General features: G+C 40.8%; 1 protein-coding gene across 2 annotated transcripts; it reads right to left on the bottom strand.

Annotated features, from left to right (window-relative positions):
- Positions 1 to 14557: 14557 nt before the first annotated feature.
- On the bottom strand, positions 14558 to 22116 carry LOC110487879 (CCN family member 2). Of its 2 annotated transcripts, none has more exons than XM_036971528.2 (5): positions 22010 to 22116; positions 20281 to 20497; positions 19802 to 20053; positions 18785 to 19041; positions 14558 to 16141 (listed from the first exon to the last, which is right to left on the bottom strand). In XM_036971528.2, exons 1-5 carry the CDS (start codon positions 22061 to 22063, stop codon positions 15836 to 15838), a joined length of 1086 nt encoding a protein of 361 aa, XP_036827423.2. In that variant the 5' UTR covers positions 22064 to 22116; the 3' UTR covers positions 14558 to 15835. The 2 variants fall into 2 exon arrangements, with proteins under 2 accessions (XP_036827423.2, XP_036827424.2); XM_036971529.2 differs by having other exon boundaries at positions 18785 to 18999.
- Between the last annotated feature and the right edge of the window lie 23 nt (positions 22117 to 22139).

Here is a 22139-nt window from a genome sequence, read left to right as displayed (position 1 = left end):
CTGGTCCCCTCATTACCGCTCCCTGAAACATGATGTCGGCGTTACTTTAGTCCTGCTTACAACCAGTCTTTCAAGAAATGTTTGCCCTCTGATTGGTATTGTAAATCGGAACAACGTCGTCCTATTTGAACAGACTACAGGTGATGGATCTATTTGACAAGAATTCTGAACGACAGAAATAAAGCATGTCATTGTTTACCACAGAAACTCTACTGTGGCAATTTACCAGACACTTTGTATGAGTGGAAACTAATGTTGGTGTTATTATTTGATTAGTTTCCTATTTATTTTGTCCAACAGTGTCTGATACGGTCATTCCTTATCAAGATCGGGGGTTAAATATCCCTGGACTGTCCATATTTGACTGTCTATATTTGACTGTCCATATGTGACTGTCCATATTTGGCTGTCTATATTTGACTGTCTATATTTGACTGTCTATATTTGACTGTCTATATTTGACTGTCCATATTTGACTGTCTATATTTGACTGTCCATATTTGACTGTCTATATTTGACTGTCCATATTTGCCAGCAGACCTAACCGCTACACCAGCCCAGGCCAAGATTGAACTACATTTTGACATTAGGATACACTTGGCACTTGTATGTCGTAGCCATAGTGGAGACCAATATGTATCTTGTGTTATTAGGCTGTACAAAACTACAGTTGTTGATCCCTTTCTGACCATCGGAATGTTGCAGTGATAGTGCCTATCGCGTTTGAGAGAGAAAATGATTTTGATAGCAACCCCCTGATCCCAATGACTTGACTGCCCCCACATGGTCAGAAAGAGAACTGCTCTTTTTCAGGGAATCACAAGGCTGTTTTTTATTTTTTATTTACAGATGCAGCAAGAAAATTATTCGTGAAAAAAGTCAACATCCAACATCTGAACGTCACTACCTGATCCGCTTGGGGGAAACAAATACAAAAATAATAGCTAGGAATATGGAGATCACAGAGGTTATTTTAGTGAGTGGCTACCATCATCGCAAAGGGTGTTGAATCGCAACGTTCTGGCATGTCTGCCTCATGATTTGCTGGGAGAGTTGTCTATCTGAAGAGAACCCGCCTGCCGAACTTCGCTTTTGAATCGCAACGTTCAGGCATGTCTGCCTCGTGATTTGCTGGGAGAGTTGTCTATCTGAAGAGAACCCGCCTGCCGAACTTCGTTTTTGAATCGCAACGTTCTGGCATGTCTGCCTCATGATTTGCTGGGAGAGTTGTCTATCTGAAGATGATTTGCTGGGAGAGTTGTCTATCTGAAGATGATTTGCTGGGAGAGTTGTCTATCTGAAGATGATTTGCTGGGAGGGTTGTCTATCTGAAGATGATTTGCTGGGAGAGTTGTCTATCTGAAGATGATTTGCTGGGAGAGTTGTCTATCTGAAGATGATTTGCTGGGAGAGTTGTCTATCTGAAGATGATTTGCTGGGAGAGTTGTCTATCTGAAGATGATTTGCTGGGAGAGTTGTCTATCTGAAGATGATTTGCTGGGAGGGTTGTCTATCTGAAGATGATTTGCTGGGAGAGTTGTCTATCTGAAGATGATTTGCTGGGAGGGTTGTCTATCTGAAGATGATTTGCTGGGAGAGTTGTCTATCTGAAGATGATTTGCTGGGAGGGTTGTCTATCTGAAGATGATTTGCTGGGAGAGTTGTCTATCTGAAGAGAACCCGCCGTTGAACTTTTCTTCTTCTCTCATCAAAATTGCCAAAAAGGATTCTAGCCTGGAGGAAGGTGCCTTCAGGGCCCCAGATGTGGTGGTCCGGCCCTGGATTCGGACCATTGGAAAATAAACAGACAATAAATAAACAGACAACACAAACATCAGAGTGCTACCTTTTGAGTTTGGGAATGTGAGGCCTTGGTCTCAAAAGGAAAATGCCAGAGATTAGTCACAGCTGTCTGATTCTTCACCGGGAAGGACTTTTGATCTCAACACATTTGAGTGTGGAAAACAACACAAAAGTGGCTGAAATCTCTTAATGTAGGTCTACTGAGTCCCTGAGGCATAACTACTGACACCTTGAGTGAGGTAGAGTGGGATGTGGGGAAAACCAGGCTGAAGTGTTCAGAAAGTGCCCTGATGATGTTAGGAAAAACCCTGCCTCAGCAGTTTGGTACAGTACATTACCTCTTGTTTTCAGAGCTGTTTTTACCCCTGTTGTTTCCACACTGCTTCCTGAAGCAGCAGGCCATGTTATAAAATCAATGGGAAGCAGAAAGCACGTGCTCTCCTTTTGGGTGTACAGGTTAATAGGAACTATATCAAAACTGTGTTGGTCAGGAAGACACACACACACACTATAAACACACACACACTGTACACACACAAACACACTGTAAATGTAACCGTATAACTTTAGTCCCTCCCCTCGCCCATACCGGGGCGCGAACCAGGGACCCTCTGCACACATCAACAACAGTCACCCTCGAAGCATCGTTACCCATCGCTCCACAAAAGCCACGGCCCTTGCAGAGCAAGGGGAACTACTACTTCAAGGTCTCAGAGCAAGTGACGTCACCGATTGAAACGCTATTTAGCACCACCGTAAACTAAGCTAGCCGTTTCACATCCGTTACATAAACACACACAAACACACTGTAAACACACACACACTGTAAACACACACACACTGTACACACACACACACTGTACACACACAAACACACTGTAAACACACACAAACACACTGTAAACACACACACACTGTAAACACAATCACACACTGTAAACACACACTGTAAACACACAAACACACTGTAAACACACACAAACACACTGTAAACACACACACACTGTAAACACACACACACACACTGTAAACACACACTGTAAACACACACACACTGTACACACTATACACACACACACACACACACACACTGTACCTCCACACATACACACACTGTACACACACATGTACACACACACACTGATCACACACACAAACAATATGTGCACTATGTCCATCACAACAAAGTGGCAGTTTCTGCTGAGCTTTCCTCTCATCAACATCCAAGCGGATTAAATGAAATACTCACCACATATCAGAGATACAGTTTCCGAGGAGGTGGACAGCCAGGGGTACATAGGTCCAGGGGTACATGGGTCCAGGGTGTGTGAGAGAGGGAGAGAAAAATACATGGTCAGACAATTCTAACTCATACACTGTAGCCTAGATATTTGGATATTCCACTTACAATACAATGGTGTTATCCTGGGTACCAGTCTGTTTGTGTAATTATGCCACTCCTTGCTGTGCCAAACAGGAGTTGACATGAGAACCTGGGACCAGGCTACAATAACGTTGTACAGTATAATGTACAATCTAGTACAATCTAGTACAATACAATATAGTACAATCTAGTACAATCTAGTACAATCCAATACAATCTAGTACAATCTAGTAAAATCTAGTACAATACAATTCAATCTAGTACAATCTAGTACAATCTAGTAAAATCTAGTACAATCTAGTACAATCTAGTACAATCTAGTACAATGATCCGCCAAGCAGGACTATATCACCATGTTTTTGATTATCAATATTTACTGTAATCCTTTCTTCTCTATCAACTGGAGCATGTTCATCAACAAGAGTGCAGTGTGTCCATCTATACTGACCTAAACAATGCTCCTTAGAGGAGGGTAGTGTATCTATACTGACCTAAACAATGCTCCTTAGAGGAGTGTAGTGTATCTATACTGACCTAAACAATGCTCCTTAGAGGAGTGCAGTGTATCTATACTGACCTAAAGAATCCTCCTTAGAGGAGTGCAGTGACCTAAAGAATCCTCCTTAGAGGAGTGCAGTGTGTCCATCTATACTGACCTAAACAATGCTCCTTAGAGGAGTGCAGTGTCTATACTGACCTAAAGAATTACCCTTAGAGGAGTGCAGTGACCTAAAGAATCCTCCTTAGAGGAGTGCAGTGTCTATACTGACCTAAAGAATTACCCTTAGAGGAGTGCAGTGACCTAAAGAATCCTCCTTAGAGGAGTGTAGTGTATCTATACTGACCTAAAGAATCCTCCTTAGAGGAGTGCAGTGACCTAAAGAATCCTCCTTAGAGGAGTGCAGTGTGTCCATCTATACTGACCTAAACAATGCTCCTTAGAGGAGTGCAGTGTATCTATACTGACCTAAAGAATCCTCCTTAGAGGAGTGCAGTGACCTAAAGAATCCTCCTTAGAGGAGTGCAGTGTGTCCATCTATACTGACCTAAACAATGCTCCTTAGAGGAGTGCAGTGTCTATACTGACCTAAAGAATTACCCTTAGAGGAGTGCAGTGACCTAAAGAATCCTCCTTAGAGGAGTGCAGTGTGTCCATCTATACTGACCTAAACAATGCTCCTTAGAGGAGTGCAGTGTCTATACTGACCTAAAGAATTACCCTTAGAGGAGTGCAGTGACCTAAATAATCCTCCTTAGAGGAGTGCAGTGTATCTATACTGACCTAAACAATGCTCCTTAGAGGAGTGCAGTGTGTCCATCTATACTGACCTAAAGAATCCTCCTTAGAGGAGTGCAGTGACCTAAAGAATCCTCCTTAGAGGAGTGTAGTGTATCTATACTGACCTAAAGAATTCTCCTTAGAGGAGTGCAGTGTATCTATACTGACCTAAAGAATCCTCCTTAGAGGAGTGCAGTGACCTAAAGAATCCTCCTTAGAGGAGTGCAGTGTCTATACTGACCTAAAGAATTACCCTTAGAGGAGTGCAGTGACCTAAAGAATCCTCCTTAGAGGAGTGTAGTGTATCTATACTGACCTAAAGAATCCTCCTTAGAGGAGTGCAGTGACCTAAAGAATCCTCCTTAGAGGAGTGCAGTGTGTCCATCTATACTGACCTAAACAATGCTCCTTAGAGGAGTGCAGTGTATCTATACTGACCTAAAGAATCCTCCTTAGAGGAGTGCAGTGACCTAAAGAATCCTCCTTAGAGGAGTGCAGTGTGTCCATCTATACTGACCTAAACAATGCTCCTTAGAGGAGTGCAGTGTCTATACTGACCTAAAGAATTACCCTTAGAGGAGTGCAGTGACCTAAAGAATCCTCCTTAGAGGAGTGCAGTGTGTCCATCTATACTGACCTAAACAATGCTCCTTAGAGGAGTGCAGTGTCTATACTGACCTAAAGAATTACCCTTAGAGGAGTGCAGTGACCTAAATAATCCTCCTTAGAGGAGTGCAGTGTATCTATACTGACCTAAACAATGCTCCTTAGAGGAGTGCAGTGTGTCCATCTATACTGACCTAAAGAATCCTCCTTAGAGGAGTGCAGTGACCTAAAGAATCCTCCTTAGAGGAGTGTAGTGTATCTATACTGACCTAAAGAATTCTCCTTAGAGGAGTGCAGTGTATCTATACTGACCTAAAGAATCCTCCTTAGAGGAGTGCAGTGACCTAAAGAATCCTCCTTAGAGGAGTGCAGTGTCTCTATACTGACCTAAAGAATCCTCCTTAGAGGAGTGCAGTGTATCCATCTATATAAAAGCGTGCTGAAGCTAGCCAAGCATACTTCCCCTATAAATACTTTATGTAGCTTACGGGAATACCACGAGGGAGACGATACAAAGATCTTAAACTGCAGAATCTTATTTTCTCTTTTGAATGTATTTCCCCCCTTCATCATCGCTGTTGTTATCTAACCGAATGGTGTCTTCAGATTAGACTGAATGGTATCTCCGAACGGAAGCCCGATTCCTATAAAGGTAACAGGATGCCATTTGGGGTGAAGCCCGTCATTAACTATCCAAATACTACACTGAGAGGGATTACATGGATTACAAGAAGAGGAGGAAGATCCGTGGTCTTAATGAGGCAGTCCTGCTCTGAACCACAGAAGGAGTCAGAAGTCCTAACTCATTAGTGGAGCTAACTTCAAACTGATTCATCAGAGTGCAGGAAAAGAGCTGCCTGCTCCGACTACTCTATAAATACTTGAACTTGGTCTACGTCCCAAACAGCACCCTATTCCCTACATAATGCACTACTTTTGAAGAGGACCCCCATAGGCTCTGGTCAAAAGTAGTGCACTATTTAGGGAATAGAGTTCAATTTAGGAGGCAACCTTGTTCTTATCAGGCCCACAGAGCCCAGTGCTCAATATTTAATGTAGTCAGGAATGGAATATAATTCCTATTAAGTTAAGGACAAATGGCTCATGGTTCATGTCAGTGGGCAAATCTTCTTACTGTCTCTTCTCCTGTCTCAGCAGTTCCTTCTACACTTAGTTCTGTTTATTTCACTAAGGATGTTTACCAAATGGCACATTATTCCCCATATAGTGCATTTAGGGCCCATGGGGCTCTGGTCAAAAGTAGTGCACCGTGTAGGCAGAAAGAGTGCGATTTGGGACACATCCTAAAAGTCCTCTCCAGCTGTTAATAATGGAGATTAGACCATGGTGTATGTTTCCATGAGGGTGTAAGAACAACGAGAGAGGGAGATATATATCTGTCTCTCTTTCTGTCTCTTTCGGTCTCTCTCTCTTTCTGTGTCTCTCTCTCTCTCTCTCTCTCTCTCTCACTCACTCTCTCTCTGTCTCTTCTGTGTGTCTCTCTCTCTGTGTCGCTTTCTGTGTCTCTCTCTCACTCTCTCTCTCTCTCTCTCTCTGTCTCTTTCTGTGTCTCTCTCTCTCTGTTTATCTCTCTCTCTTTCTGTGTGTCTCTCTCTCTCTCTTTCTGTGTGTCTCTCTCTCTCTCTGTCTCTTTCTGTGTCTCTCTCTCTCTCTGTTTCTCTCTCTCTCTTTCTGTGTGTCTCTCTCTCTGTCTCTCTCTCTCTTTTTCTGTGTGTCTCTCTCTCTCACTCACTCTCTGTCTTTCTGTGTCTCTCTCTCTCTCTCTGTCTCTTTCTGTGTCTCTCTCTCTCTCTCTGTCTCTCTCTCTCTCTCTCTCTCTCTCTTTCTGTCTCTCTCTCTCTATGTCTCTCTCTCTGTGTGTCTCTCTTTCTCTGTCTCTCTCTGTCTCTTTCTGTTTCTCTCTCTCTCTTTCTGTGTGTCTCTCTCTCTGTCTCTCTCTCTCTTTTTCTGTGTGTCTCTCTCTCTCACTCACTCTCTGTCTTTCTGTGTCTCTCTCTCTCTCTCTGTCTCTCTCTGTCTCACTCTCTGTCTCACTCTCTGCCACTCTCTCTGCCTCTCTCTCTCTCTCTTTCTGTGTCTCTCTCTCTCATTCTCGCTCTGTCTCTCTGTGTCTCTCTCTGTCTCTCTCTCTCTCTCTGTCTTTCTCTCTCTGTCTCTCTCTGTCTCTCTTTCTCTGTCTCACTCTCTGTCTCACTCTCTGTCTCACTCTCTGCCACTCTCAACTCAATTTCAATCTAAGGGCTATATTGGCATAGGACACATATGTTAACATTGCCAAAGCAAGTGAAATAGATAATAAACAAAAGTGAAATAAACAATAAAAAATTAACAGTAAACATTACACTCACAAAAGTTCCAAGAGAATAAAGACATGTCAAATGTCATATTATGTATATATATATATATGCAGTGTTATAATGATGTGCAAATAGTTGAAGTACAAAAGGGAAAATAAATCAACATAAATATAGGTTGTATTTACAATGGTGTTTGTTCTTCACTGGTTGACCTTTTCTTGTGGCAACAGGTCACAAATCTTGCTGCTGTGATGTCACACTGGTATTTCACCCAGTAGATATGGGAGTTTATCAAAAGTGGATTTGTTTTCACAATCTTTGTGGGTCTGTGTAGTCTGAGGTAAATATGTGTCTCTGATATGGTCATTATTGCCATTTTAGAGACACATATTTCTCTCAGATTACAGAGACCCACAAAGAATTTGAAAAACAAATCCAATTTTGATAAACTCCCATAGAGGAAGTTGACATCACAAAACTGTGATGTTTTGGTTGTACTGGCAATGAGGCACCAATAGGATGCAGCAATCACGTGATCAGCTTCCAGATTGCTGTTAGTGATCTACTTAAAGTAGGACTAGGTTAGATGATGAATGATGAAGTCTACGGAGACTGACTTCTTGAGTGAGTCTTTTCCTATGAACATTTATCTTGATTTTCAGATCAGATGTGTGAGAAGGTTTTGTCTCTAGATGGTAAACAGCTGATGTCAGAATTTACTTTTCATAGCACCTGAACACACAAAGGTCATCTGTTCTCAGTGTCTGGGTCAACTTCTCTCTGACTTTACAAAAACATGCATGTGTAGGCCTGCCTAACATAATAGGGGGTATTCATGATTAGCAATGGTTATGTTACAGGCTTAAACTATTTGAGTGTATTACCTGTTTACAAGGAAATAGGGTACAATAATAATATTATTGACAGGTATGACAGACAGGTAAGCAGGTGTTAATCATACATTTCAGTTCCTTGAGTAGACAATAAATGATGCGGCCTAAAACGATGCAAACAAAAGCTCCCGAACCCACCTCCCGAGTTCTCAGACGAGCGAAGAGCCTGTCTGCCAAAATAGGAGAGTAGACGCTGGCTGAGGATAAGGGTGCGGATGAGAGTCGTAATTTCTCGGCGCTGCCAGCCTACCCTACATTGGGCCACTGAAGTGCGTCCTCCCTCCCTTCCGCGTCCGCCGCAAGGGAAATACGCGATGCCACCGACTGACGCGAGAGAGGCGGGGTGAGATGCTGGCATTAGCAGAAACGGACTGCCTTGGAAACGCGGAAGACAGCCACTGTATCTATGCAGCAGACAGCAAATATAATAGGCCAATGAGTCTTAACGTTCCCTCACGCCGGCGGTGTGTGGATAAAATATAACAGGAACGTAAAACCAAAGCGGAGTAATAGCCTATATTTTTGGTCCATAGTAGACCTATCATAGATTCCATGCACACGACTGAAGCATCCTCAGTCAAATGCGCGTTATTAGCATAGGCTACACCACACCTCCACTGTGTGGGTTATTTATTTCGCATGGCCCTCATATTATAATATATAATGAGGTGGCTGCTTATATTTGTCCTACCTCATACATGTACACGTTTGTTTATAAGCATGTGTGAATTTGGCAATGTGGTGTTCGTTCATCCCAACGCCCTCAGAGAGGGGCTCAGCCATTATCAACTGCAACCCCGAAGCAATTAGGCTTAATAAGTGCTTTGCTCAAGAGCACAACGACAGTGTTCACCTTGTCGACTCGGTTAGTGGCCCAGCGTTCTAACCGTCAGGAACTCTGAACCGGACGACAGCTGTCACAACCATAGCATGAAAGCCAAAGGCGCGCGCGCTACCGTGCCAGTGGTGGCTAATCCACTTGAAATCTTCTTCACTCCGATTTATTTAGCTCCCATGCACTAGTCCACCTGACTACTTACCCTACCTAGGCTTGCCTAGCCTATACTCTCATCGTTAACTGACAATTCTAGAACAAACTATGACGGGAGGAACGGAAAGAGGACCGACTCAGTGTCCGACTGACGTACGACAAAACAAACCCCCTAAAATGACAGTGAAATAGTCAGCACAGAGCACATGAAAACATAGCCCTCTAAAATGTGTTCCCCGAGATATCTAGTATATCATTTTGCTAAATGATATACCCACTGCACCACAGCATTTAACTACACGATAAAACGGACTACCGTTGGCCAGACGTTGCCCATACATTCACAAATGAGACAGCTCCAGAAATAGACCAAACGTGCCGTTGACAACGTTTTCGATTTAATGGGTTTACCTGGGAGGATGACAGCGGGTTGTCTTCGATTCCTTCTTATTATATGCCCGTGTAATTTACTAATTTGTGCAGTAGGGTCTTCTATTCATTTAGCCTTTCTCACCAACACAGCAGCATTCCTCCGTCAAAAAAAACCCCGTCACTGTGGAGTTCTGATTGTAGTCTACTGTCGGGGTCGCGACATCCATTTACCCGCCTCTGGAAGTTGGTGATTGGAGCAAAGCGCGTTATCTCAGCCAGGTACTGTGATGTCGTATGGCTAATGGTGTGCACGGACTGGGATTAGTGACTGACAACAACCACTGATTGGGGTTGTTGTTGTTGTTGTTGTTGTTGTTGTTGAGTAGTAGAAATGTGCAATGTTTTTTTAGCCAGACGTTTTTTGTGTGTAGCCAGCGCAGACCCTAAACTACAGCAGCTCGTGTTCATGCATCCAACTGACCATGTGCTGAAGTTGCTACACTGACATCAGAGGTCAAATCAAATTAAACGTTATTTGTCTCTATGGGCCGAATAAATACAAGTATAGACCTTGAAATGCTTACAAGCCCTCATCCAACAGGGCAGTTCAAGAAGAGTTAAGAAAAATATTTACCAAATTAACTAAAGTAAAAAATAATAAAAAGTAACACAATAAAATAACAATAAAGAGGCTATATACAGGGGGTACCGGTACAGGTTAATTGAGGTAATAATGTACATATAGGTGGAGGTGAAGTGACTATGCATAGATAATAAACATCGAGTAGCAGCAGTGTACAAAACAAATGGGGGGGGGGGGGGGGGGTCAATGTAAATAGTCCTGTGGCCATTTGATTAATTGTTCAGCAGTTTTATGGCTTGGGGGGGTAGAAGCTGTTAAGGAGCCTTTTGGTCCTAGACTTGGCACTCTGGTACCGCTTGCCGGGTGGTAGCCGGTGAGATGCACCTTTGAGGGAAAAGGTCATGGGATGGCAGGAGATCTTGACCTCTAGGCTGAATAAATATTAATTTACATTTTATCAGACACTCTTATCCAGAGCGACTTATAGGTTAAGTGCCTTTGCTCAAGGGCACATCTACACATTTTGTTCACCTAGTCGTTTCAGGGATTCAAGCCAGCGACCTTTCGGTTACTTGTCCAATCCTCTTATCCGGTCTGCCGTATTCACGATAATCAATAATATTTAATCAGTCACCCGATTAAAATATCGCTTACACTTTATCACATTGCCTTTGAAATGTAGGATATGAATGTAGGCTATGCATTTTACTCACTGTTGTTTTTTAAATAATAGACTATGCTCAGATGGACCTCAGTATGCGATAACAAGTTTAACATAACCTACATTGAACATTCTCATTATTGTGCTTCACCTGGTGATAACCTTTCTAAATAGAAAATATGTAGAGGTGGATTTGGCTTTGAGGTGAGAGGTCAGTGAAAATATGTAGAGGTGGATTTGGCTTTCAGGTGAGAGGTCAGTGAAAATATGTAGAGGTGGATTTGGCTTTGAGGTGAGAGGTCAGTGAAAATATGTAGAGGTGGATTTGGCTTTGAGGTGAGAGGTCAGTGAAAATATGTAGAGGTGGAGTTGGCTTTGAGGTGAGAGGTCAGTGAAAATATGTAGAGGTGGATTTGGCTTTGAGGTGAGAGGTCAGTGAGCGGTCAGGTCCTCTCACTGGAGAACATCGGCAGAGGAAACCAAACATGACAGACTTCCTAAATGCATGGTTTGTGTTGACTCTGTGTGTGCTGGTCACTCAACAGCCTGCTCTTCCTCTAGGCTGCTGGTGGCATTCACTCGGCATTTACTGTAAACAAAGGTTGTTTAAAAAAATAAATAAATACATTTAAGCTCAGTCTTTTACCTTATTTTTATTTCTTTATTTTTGTTCTAGTTTTCAAGCTCTGTCCTCTTTAGCTATGCTTTTTGCAGGTTGCCATGACATATTTGGGGATTCATTTTAGAACGCCCACACATCTGCCTACGGGGATGGATACGCTCTCGACCGTATTGCTAAAGAGCATCTCTTTATGACTCTACATAGCAATTTACACCTAAATAATCATTCCACTCACAACTATCCCTGTTCTAATACTCACCCACAGATAACTGCTCATAGATTGAATACCAAAATGGCACACTATCCCCATATATAGTGCACTACTTTTGACCAGAGCCCTATTCCCTATACAGTAAAGTGCACTACTTTTGACCAGGGCCCTATTCCCTATATAGTGCACTACTTTTGATTAGCGCCCTATTGGCCCTGGTCAAAAGTAATGCACTACAGAGGGTATAGGGTGCCATTTGGGACATATCATCATATTGAAATCAAAGTGAATGCCACCTACCTACAACACAGCAGCACCAGCTCCATTAATACAAACAGAAACAGTAGCTACATCGTCCTTCCTACACAGCAGCACCAGCTCCATTAATATAAACAGAAACAGTAGCTACATCGCCCTTCCTACACAGCAGCACCAGCTCCATTCATACAAACAGAAACAGTAGCTACATCGTCCTTCCTACACAGCAGCACCAGCTCCATTAATACAAACAGAAACAGTAGCTACATCGCCCTTCCTACACAGCAGCACCAGCTCCATTAATACAAACAGAAACAGTAGCTACATCGTCCTTCCTACACAGCAGCACCAGCTCCATTAATACAAACAGAAACAGTAGCTACATCGCCCTTCCTACACAGCAGCACCAGCTCCATTCATACAAACAGAAACAGTAGCTACATCGTCCTTCCTACACAGCAGCACCAGCTCCATTAATACAAACAGAAACAGTAGCTACATCGTCCTTCCTACACAGCAGCACCAGCTCCATTAATACAAACAGAAACAGTAGCTACATCGTCCTTCCTACACAGCAGCACCAGCTCCATTAATACAAACAGAAACAGTAGCTACATCGTCCTTCCTACACAGCAGCACCAGCTCCATTAATACAAACAGAAACAGTAGCTACATCGCCCTTCCTACACAGCAGCACCAGCTCCATTAATACAAACAGAAACAGTAGCTACATCGTCCTTCCTACACAGCAGCACCAGCTCCATTAATACAAACAGAAACAGTAGCTACATCGCCCTTCCTACACAGCAGCACCAGCTCCATTAATACAAACAGAAACAGTAGCTACATCGTCCTTCCTACACAGCAGCACCAGCTCCATTAATACAAACAGAAACAGTAGCTACATCGTCCTTCCTACACAGCAGCACCAGCTCCATTAATACAAACAGAAACAGTAGCTACATCGTCCTTCCTACACAGCAGCACCAGCTCCATTAATACAAACAGAAACAGTAGCTACATCGTCCATCCTACACAGCAGCACCAGCTCCATTAATACAAACAGAAACAGTAGCTACATCGTCCATCCTACACAGCAGCACCAGCTCCATTAATACAAACAGAAACAGTAGCTACATCGTCCTTCCTACACAGCAGCACCAGCTCCATTAATACAAACAGAAACAGTAGCTACATCGTCCATCCTACACAGCAGCACCAGCTCCATTAATACAAACAGAAACTGTAGCTACATCGCCCTTCCTACACAGCAGCACCAGCTCGTATAAATACATTTGATTTTCAAAACGAATACGGGCTCCAGTTCAGCTCATAATACTCTCATATTACCATTACTGTAATTTCAGATTGGTGAACTGATCTCAAATTTAAACGGGAGAATGCACACGAGTTGAAGAGAGGAATTGCTTTGTGCTCAGTTACCTAATTCCCCCATACCTTCTATTTCTGCCAGGGTGGATTCTGAGGTCCAGGTGCATGTAGGGCACGCTCTGTGTGTGTGTGTGTGTGTGTGTGTGTGTGTGTGTGTGTGTGTGTGTGTGTGTGTGTGTGTGTGTGTGTGTGTGTGTGTGTGTTTTGGTGAAATGACACATGTACGCAGAAAATCTATGAAATATTTAAAGCAAACACCCAAAACAACATTCCTTCCCATGAACACTAGTTCCTGGTTCCTACTCCTTGACAGCGCGTCCCCTGCAAATGCTGCAGTCGACTGTGGCCCGCGTCACTCAGCCGCGTCCATAACATCATACGCAGGTACTTAGACGCTGACTGTGCATGTGGGACCCCCCCCCCCCCCCCCCCCTCCCTCCCTCCCTAAGTGATAATCTGCCATTTGGGACACAACCAACTCTTGAGTTACGTAGATACAGCTACTCTGCAGATCAGCTCGCTCCACAGAGCTGTCTGGCGGGCTGCCAGTGAGTCTGATAAGAGGGGATGTGCAGCAGTATGCACCTCCATGATTCACTTCCCAAACACAGCCTTCTAGCAGCTTAATAAGCTCTTTTTAATGTGTTCTTCAAATCATCTTTGTCTTTGACCCCTCCCCCCCCTCCCATTTCTCAGATTTACATTTGAGGTCATTTAGCAGACACTCATATCCATACAGACACTCATATCCATACAGACACTCATATCCATCATATCCTTACAAGGGAACGTTGTCAGATTTTTCACCTAGTTGGCTGAGGGATTCAAAGTAGCAACCTTATGCTAGGCTACCTGCTGTCCTTCTGCTGTCCTATAGCACTAGATGACTGCTACTGTATCATTCCATTAGAACGTTCCATCTCATTCCATTAGAACGTTCCATGTTCCATCTCATTCCATTAGAACGTTCCATCTCATTCCATTAGAACGTTCCATGTTCCATCTCATTCCATTAGAATTATAACAGCAGACAGGGAAATTATGACAGCCTGTATTGGCCACACCCTCTTCTAGACTAGACCTTCTATTTTAAGAAATGCCTCGATTTCTATGCTGCCTTTTAACATTAATATTTCAGAAACAATTAGTCTCAGCGTGTAAGTCAGACAAAGGATGAAAAGTAGTTTAAGTATAAAAAATATATAATTTATTTAATTAGAAATAGACAAAAGTGCAACAATTAGGAACTCGCTTGTATCTTGGCCAGGTGGTTACAGTGAAAAACAAGTATGATACAAACACAACAACAACTTACAACCTGGTGTTATTAATTAAACAACAACAACCAGGTACATAAATTATAGTACTAAACTGTACACAGTCTTACAGTATTTACACAAGGTGTATTCGTCAATGCAAAATTTATTTATTTCCTTTGTTCTTTCTTTCCCTTTTTTAAATTAACAGTAAACAATATTATTTACATTCTTCAACCAAGCCACTTTTTTGGTTTTTAGTGTTTTTGGACTAGAGTTTTTTTTTTTACCTTTGGATTTTAGTCATTTTAGTCTCTTTTTGACCATGCTGTGAACGTGAATTTCACGGTCAGACAAAGCTATTTTTTAGGGACCCAAACTCTTACGTTGGACTAAACAAAAAAATATATCAGTGGGCAACAACTAATGAAGTGACTAAATAATGAGAGATATAGGTAACGTCCCCGTCGAAGTTAAAAGACTCAATCATAAACATTTCCAATAGTTTTGTGTCAGGTGTATATAATTATACATATATATATATATATATATATTCACTCAATAATATGCAGATCAGTCGAGGCACATACTAGTAGTATAATATATTCAAACTATTTCTGTATTGCTAATCTTTAACATATGAATATATATATATATATTTTTTAAATGTTATATTCTAACATTTTATGTCAAAATGTGACATTTGTTTGAGTAAGTACCTTCTGCTCATCTGTACACTACCGTGTCATGCTCCTATAACCCTTTAGCAGTGAATATAACTATATACCTTCCTAAGTGATGTGCTACTTGTCGCTAACATTGATTCCTCAGTGCGTCAGATCCACCCTATAGTATCTCTGTAGATACACAGGCAGACGAGTCAAAGAGCCAGGTGACTTTAGAGCTGCGCGTTTAAAAACCCAAATAAAACTTCAAAACGAAAGTAACAAAAGAAATCCTAAAGAGTCAATCTCATGCTTGAACTCACAAACTTGTTTTCAGTCTCACCACTAGGTAGACATGTCTATGGGTAGTAAGGTAGAGACAGGGGTCCAGGAATTCGAAAAGCTGCCTATGTGTGTGTGAGAGCGATGTGAAGTAGTTTTATCAGTGTGTGTATATGTGTGTGTGTGTGTGTGTGTGTGTGTGTGTGTGTGTGTGTGTATGGGCTGATGTGTTTGTCAGTTTGTTTGGCAGCCATGATGTTTACATATCGTTGTCATAGTCCCCGATCATCCTGCGTGTGTGCGAAGCCAGGAAGATGTCATTGTCTCGTGGGCAGTCGTGGTGACAGGAGCACGTCTTGATGAACATCATCTTGCGTCTGAAGGCGTCTCCCTCGGGACAGTGGAACTCCACCTCTGCGGTGACGGTGCTGTGGGGGGTACAGCAGCGCCCGTCCGTACACACACCACAGAACTTGGGCTTGTAGACCCTCCTGCTGCTGCAGCCTGACAGCTGGAAACGCACGCCTCGCGGGGACTTGGGGGTCCGTACACACTTCTTCCCCCTCTGTGGAACGGAGATGACTGGCGGTTAGTTTAGGATGGGAATAACAACTTGCTACATGGTCTATCGTGCTTAGGGCAGCGTGGGTCTAACCTTTAGTAAACGATAAGGAGCCAAAGACATTCTATGGTCCTGAATTGCATGGCTTCTTGTTTACATTTGTGATGAAAATATATATTATTTATTATAGTATTCACTTATTAAATGTGCTGAGAAATGCCATGTGATATCATCTTATGTCATGCATATATTATAAGCTATATAATATACTTTATAATATATTCCTCTTTTTGTTGTTATACTATATAATATACTATATAATACATTCCTCTGTATGTTGTTATACTATATAATATATAATGTACTATATAATACGTTCCTCTATATGTTGTTATACTATATAATATACTATATAATACGTTCCTCTATATGTTATTATACTATATAATATACTACATAATACATTCCTCTGTATGTTGTTATACTATATAATACGTTCCTCTATATTTTGTTATACTATATAATATACTATATAATACGTTCCTCTATATGTCGTTATACTGTATAATATACTATATAATACATTCCTCTCTATGTTGTTATACTATATAATATACTATATAATACGTTTCTCTGTATGTTGTTATACTATATAATACACTATATAATACATTCCTCTGTATGTTGTTATACTATATAATACATTATATAATACGTTCCTCTATATGTTGTTTTACTATATAATACATTCCTCTGTATGTTGTTATACTATATAATATACTATATAATACGCTCCTCTATATGTTGTTATACTATATAATATATTATATAATACATTCCTCTATATGTTGTTATACTATATAATATACTATATAATACGTTCCTCTATATGTTGTTTTACTATATAATACATTCCTCTGTATGTTGTTATACTATATAATACACTATATAATACATTCCTCTGTATGTTGTTATACTATATAATACATTATATAATACGTTCCTCTATATGTTGTTTTACTATATAATACATTCCTCTGTATGTTGTTATACTATATAATATACTATATAATACGCTCCTCTATATGTTGTTATACTATATAATATATTATATAATACATTCCTCTATATGTTGTTATACTATATAATATACTATATAATACGTTCCTCTATATGTTGTTATACTATATAATATACTATATAATGCATTCCTCTGTATGTTGTTATACTATATAATACACTATATAATACGTTCTTCTATATGTTGTTATACTATATAATATACTATATAATGCATTCCTCTGTATGTTGTTATACTATATAATATATTATATAATACGTTCCTCTATATGTTGTTATACTATATAATACATTCCTCTCTATGTTGTTATACTATATACTATATAATACGTTCCTCTATATGTTGTTATACTATATAATATACTATATAATACGTTCCTCTATATGTTGTTATACTATATAATATACTATATAATGCATTCCTCTGTATGTTGTTATACTATATAATATACTATATAATACGTTCCTCTATATGTTGTTATACTATATAATACATTCCTCTCTATGTTGTTATACTATATAATATACTATATAATGCGTTCCTCTATATGTTGTTATACTATATAATACGTTCCTCTCTATGTTGTTATACTATATAATATACTATATAATACATTCCTCTATATGTTGTTATACAATATAATATACTATATAATCCGTTCCTCTATATGTTGTTATACTATATAATATACTATATAATATACTATATAATACATTCCTATGTATGTTGTTATACTATATAATACATTCCTCTGTATGTTGTTATACTATATAATATACTATATAATACATTCCTCTATATGTTGTTATACTATATAATATACTATATAATACGTTCCTCTGTATGTTGTTATACTATATAATATACTATATAATACATTCCTCTGTATGTTGTTATACTATATAATATACTATATAATACATTCCTTTATATATTATAATATATAATATACTATATAATACGTTCCTCTATATGTTGTTATACTATATAATATGTTCCTCTATATGTTGTTATACTATATAATATACTATATAATACGCTCCTCTATATGTTGTTATACTATATAATACGTTCCTCTATATGTTGTTATACTATATAATATACTATATAATACATTCCTCTATATGTTGTTATACTATATAATATACTATATAATACATTCCTCTATATGTTGTTATACTATATAATACATTCCTCTATATGTTGTTATACTATATAATACGTTCCTCTATATGTTGTTATACTATATAATATACTATATAATACATTCCTCTATATGTTGTTATACTATATAATATACTATATAATACATTCCTCTATATGTTGTTATACTATATAATACATTCCTCTATATGTTGTTATACTATATAATACGTTCCTCTATATGTTGTTACACTATATAATACATTCCTCTGTATGTTGTTATACTATATAATATACTATATAATACATTCCTCTATATGTTGTTATACTATATAATACATTCCTCTATATGTTGTTATACTATATAATACGTTCCTCTATATGTTGTTATACTATATAATGGTATTAGTCCATGTATCCACCTTGATGTCCTTCTCTTGCTCCACGTGGCAGGGCCGGATCATACAGATACGGGTCTGCCTCTCCAGCTGGCACCGCTCGTTGTCATTGGTGACGCGGGACGACACGCCCATGCCGCAGGTGGCCGAGCACTCGTCCCATTTGGTGGTCTGGACGATGCAGTTCTCCCTGGGGCTCTCCACCGGGACCGGCCCGTGGGCTGACACCTCTCTGTAGACTGATAGAGGGGAAGAAGAGACCAAGGGGTGAATTTCAGATCCTGAGAGAAGAGGAAGGGAGAGGAAAAGGTGAACAGTGGTGAAAGGGGTGAACAAGAGGGGAGGAGAAGCGGGAGAGGTGGTTAGTTTGAACTTTGGTAAAGAGAGAGACAGAGACACTGAGAGAGAGAGCGGGAGAGAGAGAAAGAGACAGAGAGAGACAGAGAGAGACACTGAGAGAGAGACAGAGACACTGAGAGAGACAGAGAGGGGGAGAGAGAGAGAGAGAGACACACAGAGAGACAGAGAGGGAGAGAGAGAGAGAGAGAGAGAGAGAGAGAGAGAGGCAGAGGGAGAGAGAGACAGAGACACAGAGAGGGAGAGAGAGAGAGACAGACACAGAGAGAGACAGAGAGAGTGAGAGGGGGAGAGAGAGACAGAGACAGACACTGAGAGAGAGAGACAGAGAGAGAGAGGGAGAGAGAGAGAGACAGAGACAGAGACAGAGAGAGACAGTGAGAGAGAGGGAGAGAGAGAGAGAGAGAGAGTGCGAGGGCGAGAGAGTGAGACAGAGACACTGAGAGAGAGACAGAGAGAGAGAGAGAGAGAGAGAGAGATACAGAGAGAGAGAGAGCGAGAGAGAGAGGGAGAGAGAGATACAGAGAGAGAGAGAGCGAGAGAGAGAGGGACAGCATTGTGGAGAAGAAAAATATGTGAGTTTAGCTTTAAAAGAGAGAGAGAAAAAGTTAAGGGGATGTAAAGAGAGAAAAGAAACCCAGACAGAGAGAGAAAATTTAAGAGCTTGTAGGAGGTTAGACTCACCAGCCATGGCTGACTGGTAGGGGTGGTCCTGAGGGCTCTGATCACACACCCACTCCTCACAGCACTTCCCAGGGATCTGAATGCGGCGTGGGTACGGGCAGTCTGGAGAGGCCAGCAGCACGTTGTTGGCACAGGTTGGCACGCAGCCGATCTCTCCGTTCATACAGACACACTGGTGCTTGCAGCTGGGCTGAAAGGTCTCACCACTGCGGTAGATGACCCCTCCCAGGTCGCACGTCTGGCCTTCCTGGGCTGAAACACAGAGGAGGAGACGCCATTTTAGATTTTATATTTCAAAGGCTTTACATTATTAGCCCAGAGATTGCCCGCTTTGGATAATGATAATCTAAGCCCTGACAAAGTCTGCACAAAATATGTAGCAATTTCTACAATAGGAGAGCCAAGAGGTGATCACAGTCTCGATAGATCTCAAAACCTCCTACCCTTTCTTTAATAGTTGACAGGAGAATTCAACTCACCCATGCAGATGCCGTGCTCAGTGTCACTCAGCATTGCATAATCACAGTAAAGCCCCCTGTGGTGGTCACATGGCTCCAGGAGGGTACAGGGCTCGCCGGCTTGCCTGGCACACACCTTACAGCAACCACAGCCATCCAGAACCAGGCTGGTACCAAACGGGCATGGAGGGGGGTCCGAGGGACAGTCACAGGGATCGGAACAGTCCTGGGCCATTGTCTGTAGACGGAAGAAAATATAACAGTCAGAAATGTTAAAGGAAACACGTAGGATAGTGAGAATAACGTGTCTGATATCAGGATTCGTCTCCAGGGAAGATGTGATAATCCACTCAACTTCAAGTCAATGAGTTAGGTCGACACTGTGTGTCAAAGAAGCAGATACTGTTGTAAGTCAGGCTTCTTCGCGTTTTGAGTTAACACCTCACTTGTAATGCATCTTACTGCCACAAGATGGAGACATGACTCGATGTAGCCAAGTCATATCTGGCAGTCATTTCTATGGAGAGTAATGCACTGTGGTATTACAGCAAGTACTAATCTAATCTAATCTATGTAGGCTACTCAAATGCTGTCAAATCTTGATGTGCTGTTTACCTAAATAACTTAGTAGCCTAAATTGCGACATAGGACCTACAATTTAGTGGTAAATTGTTGTTGTCCGATTTTCTTAAATAGTTTTTAATCCATGTTATGCTAACCTTTTATCACTACATGGATTAAAAACTATTTAAGAAAATGGGACAACAACAACTTGCCACTACATTGTAGGTCCTATGTCGCAATTTAGGCTACTAAGTTATTTTTTACTGCTTCTCTGTACTTATGTTCCTTTTAGTAGCAATTAATAAGAAAAAACCCAAGAACATAGCCTATTTGAATCCAATCATTTCAGTAACAGTGACATCCAATTATAACAACCCTACTTTTTCATAACCTTGCATTGTTTACAGAACTGCTGCTGTAGGCTACTTTATAGAGTTGCTATAGGTTACTTTACAGGCTACTTTACAGAGCTGCTGTAGGCTATTTTACAGAGCTGCTGTAGGCTAATTTACAGAGCTGCTGTAGGCTACTTTACAGAGCTGCTGTAGGCTACTTTACAGAGCTGCAGTAGGCTACTTTACAGAGCTGCTGTAGGCTACTTTACAGAGCTGCTGTAGGCTACTTTACAGAGCTGCAGTAGGCTACTTTACAGAGCTGCAGTAGGCTACTTTACAGAGCTGCTGTAGGCTACTTTACAGAGCTGCTGTAGGCTACTTTACAGAGCTGCTGTAGGCTACTTTACAGAGCTGCTGTAGGCTACTTTACAGAGCTGCTGTAGGCTACTTTACAGAGCTGCTGTAGGCTACTTTACAGAGCTGCTGTAGGCTACTTTACAGAGCTGCTGTAGGCTACTTTACAGAGCTGCTGTAGGCTACTTTACAGAGCTGCTGTAGGCTACTTTACAGAGCTGTTTACTGCGAGCCCACACCCCCATGGAATGTTTTAGCTGCTATAACTGCACAATGCGTTCCCAAAGTTTGTACTTCAAATCAACATTTACATGACTAAATAATAAATATGAAGACAAGACAAATCATATGACAATAGCCGGGTGAATGAGAGAGAAAGAATAGGTTATTATTGCATAAAATGCAAAGTGACAAAGTTACATAAATTAATAGATGAAAATCCAGCACTTTATTCACATCTGATACATAAAATCTGTCATATTATATATTAAACTTACCGAGCAGACGATGAGTAGAAAAAGGCACATTCTGGTAATAATTTCCTCAGACATTGTTGCTAGTTTATTTTAACAGCGTGCACACTACAACCCGTTTGTTTTCGTTCAGACAGACAGGAGTTTCCCTTTT

The sequence above is a fragment of the Oncorhynchus mykiss genome, chromosome 30, assembly GCF_057628025.1.
Source record: "Oncorhynchus mykiss isolate SJ-2025 chromosome 30, ASM5762802v1, whole genome shotgun sequence".
NCBI lineage: Eukaryota > Metazoa > Chordata > Actinopteri > Salmoniformes > Salmonidae > Oncorhynchus > Oncorhynchus mykiss.
Note: the sequence above shows the minus strand (reverse complement) of the source record. Positions and strands in the feature narration are given on the sequence as shown.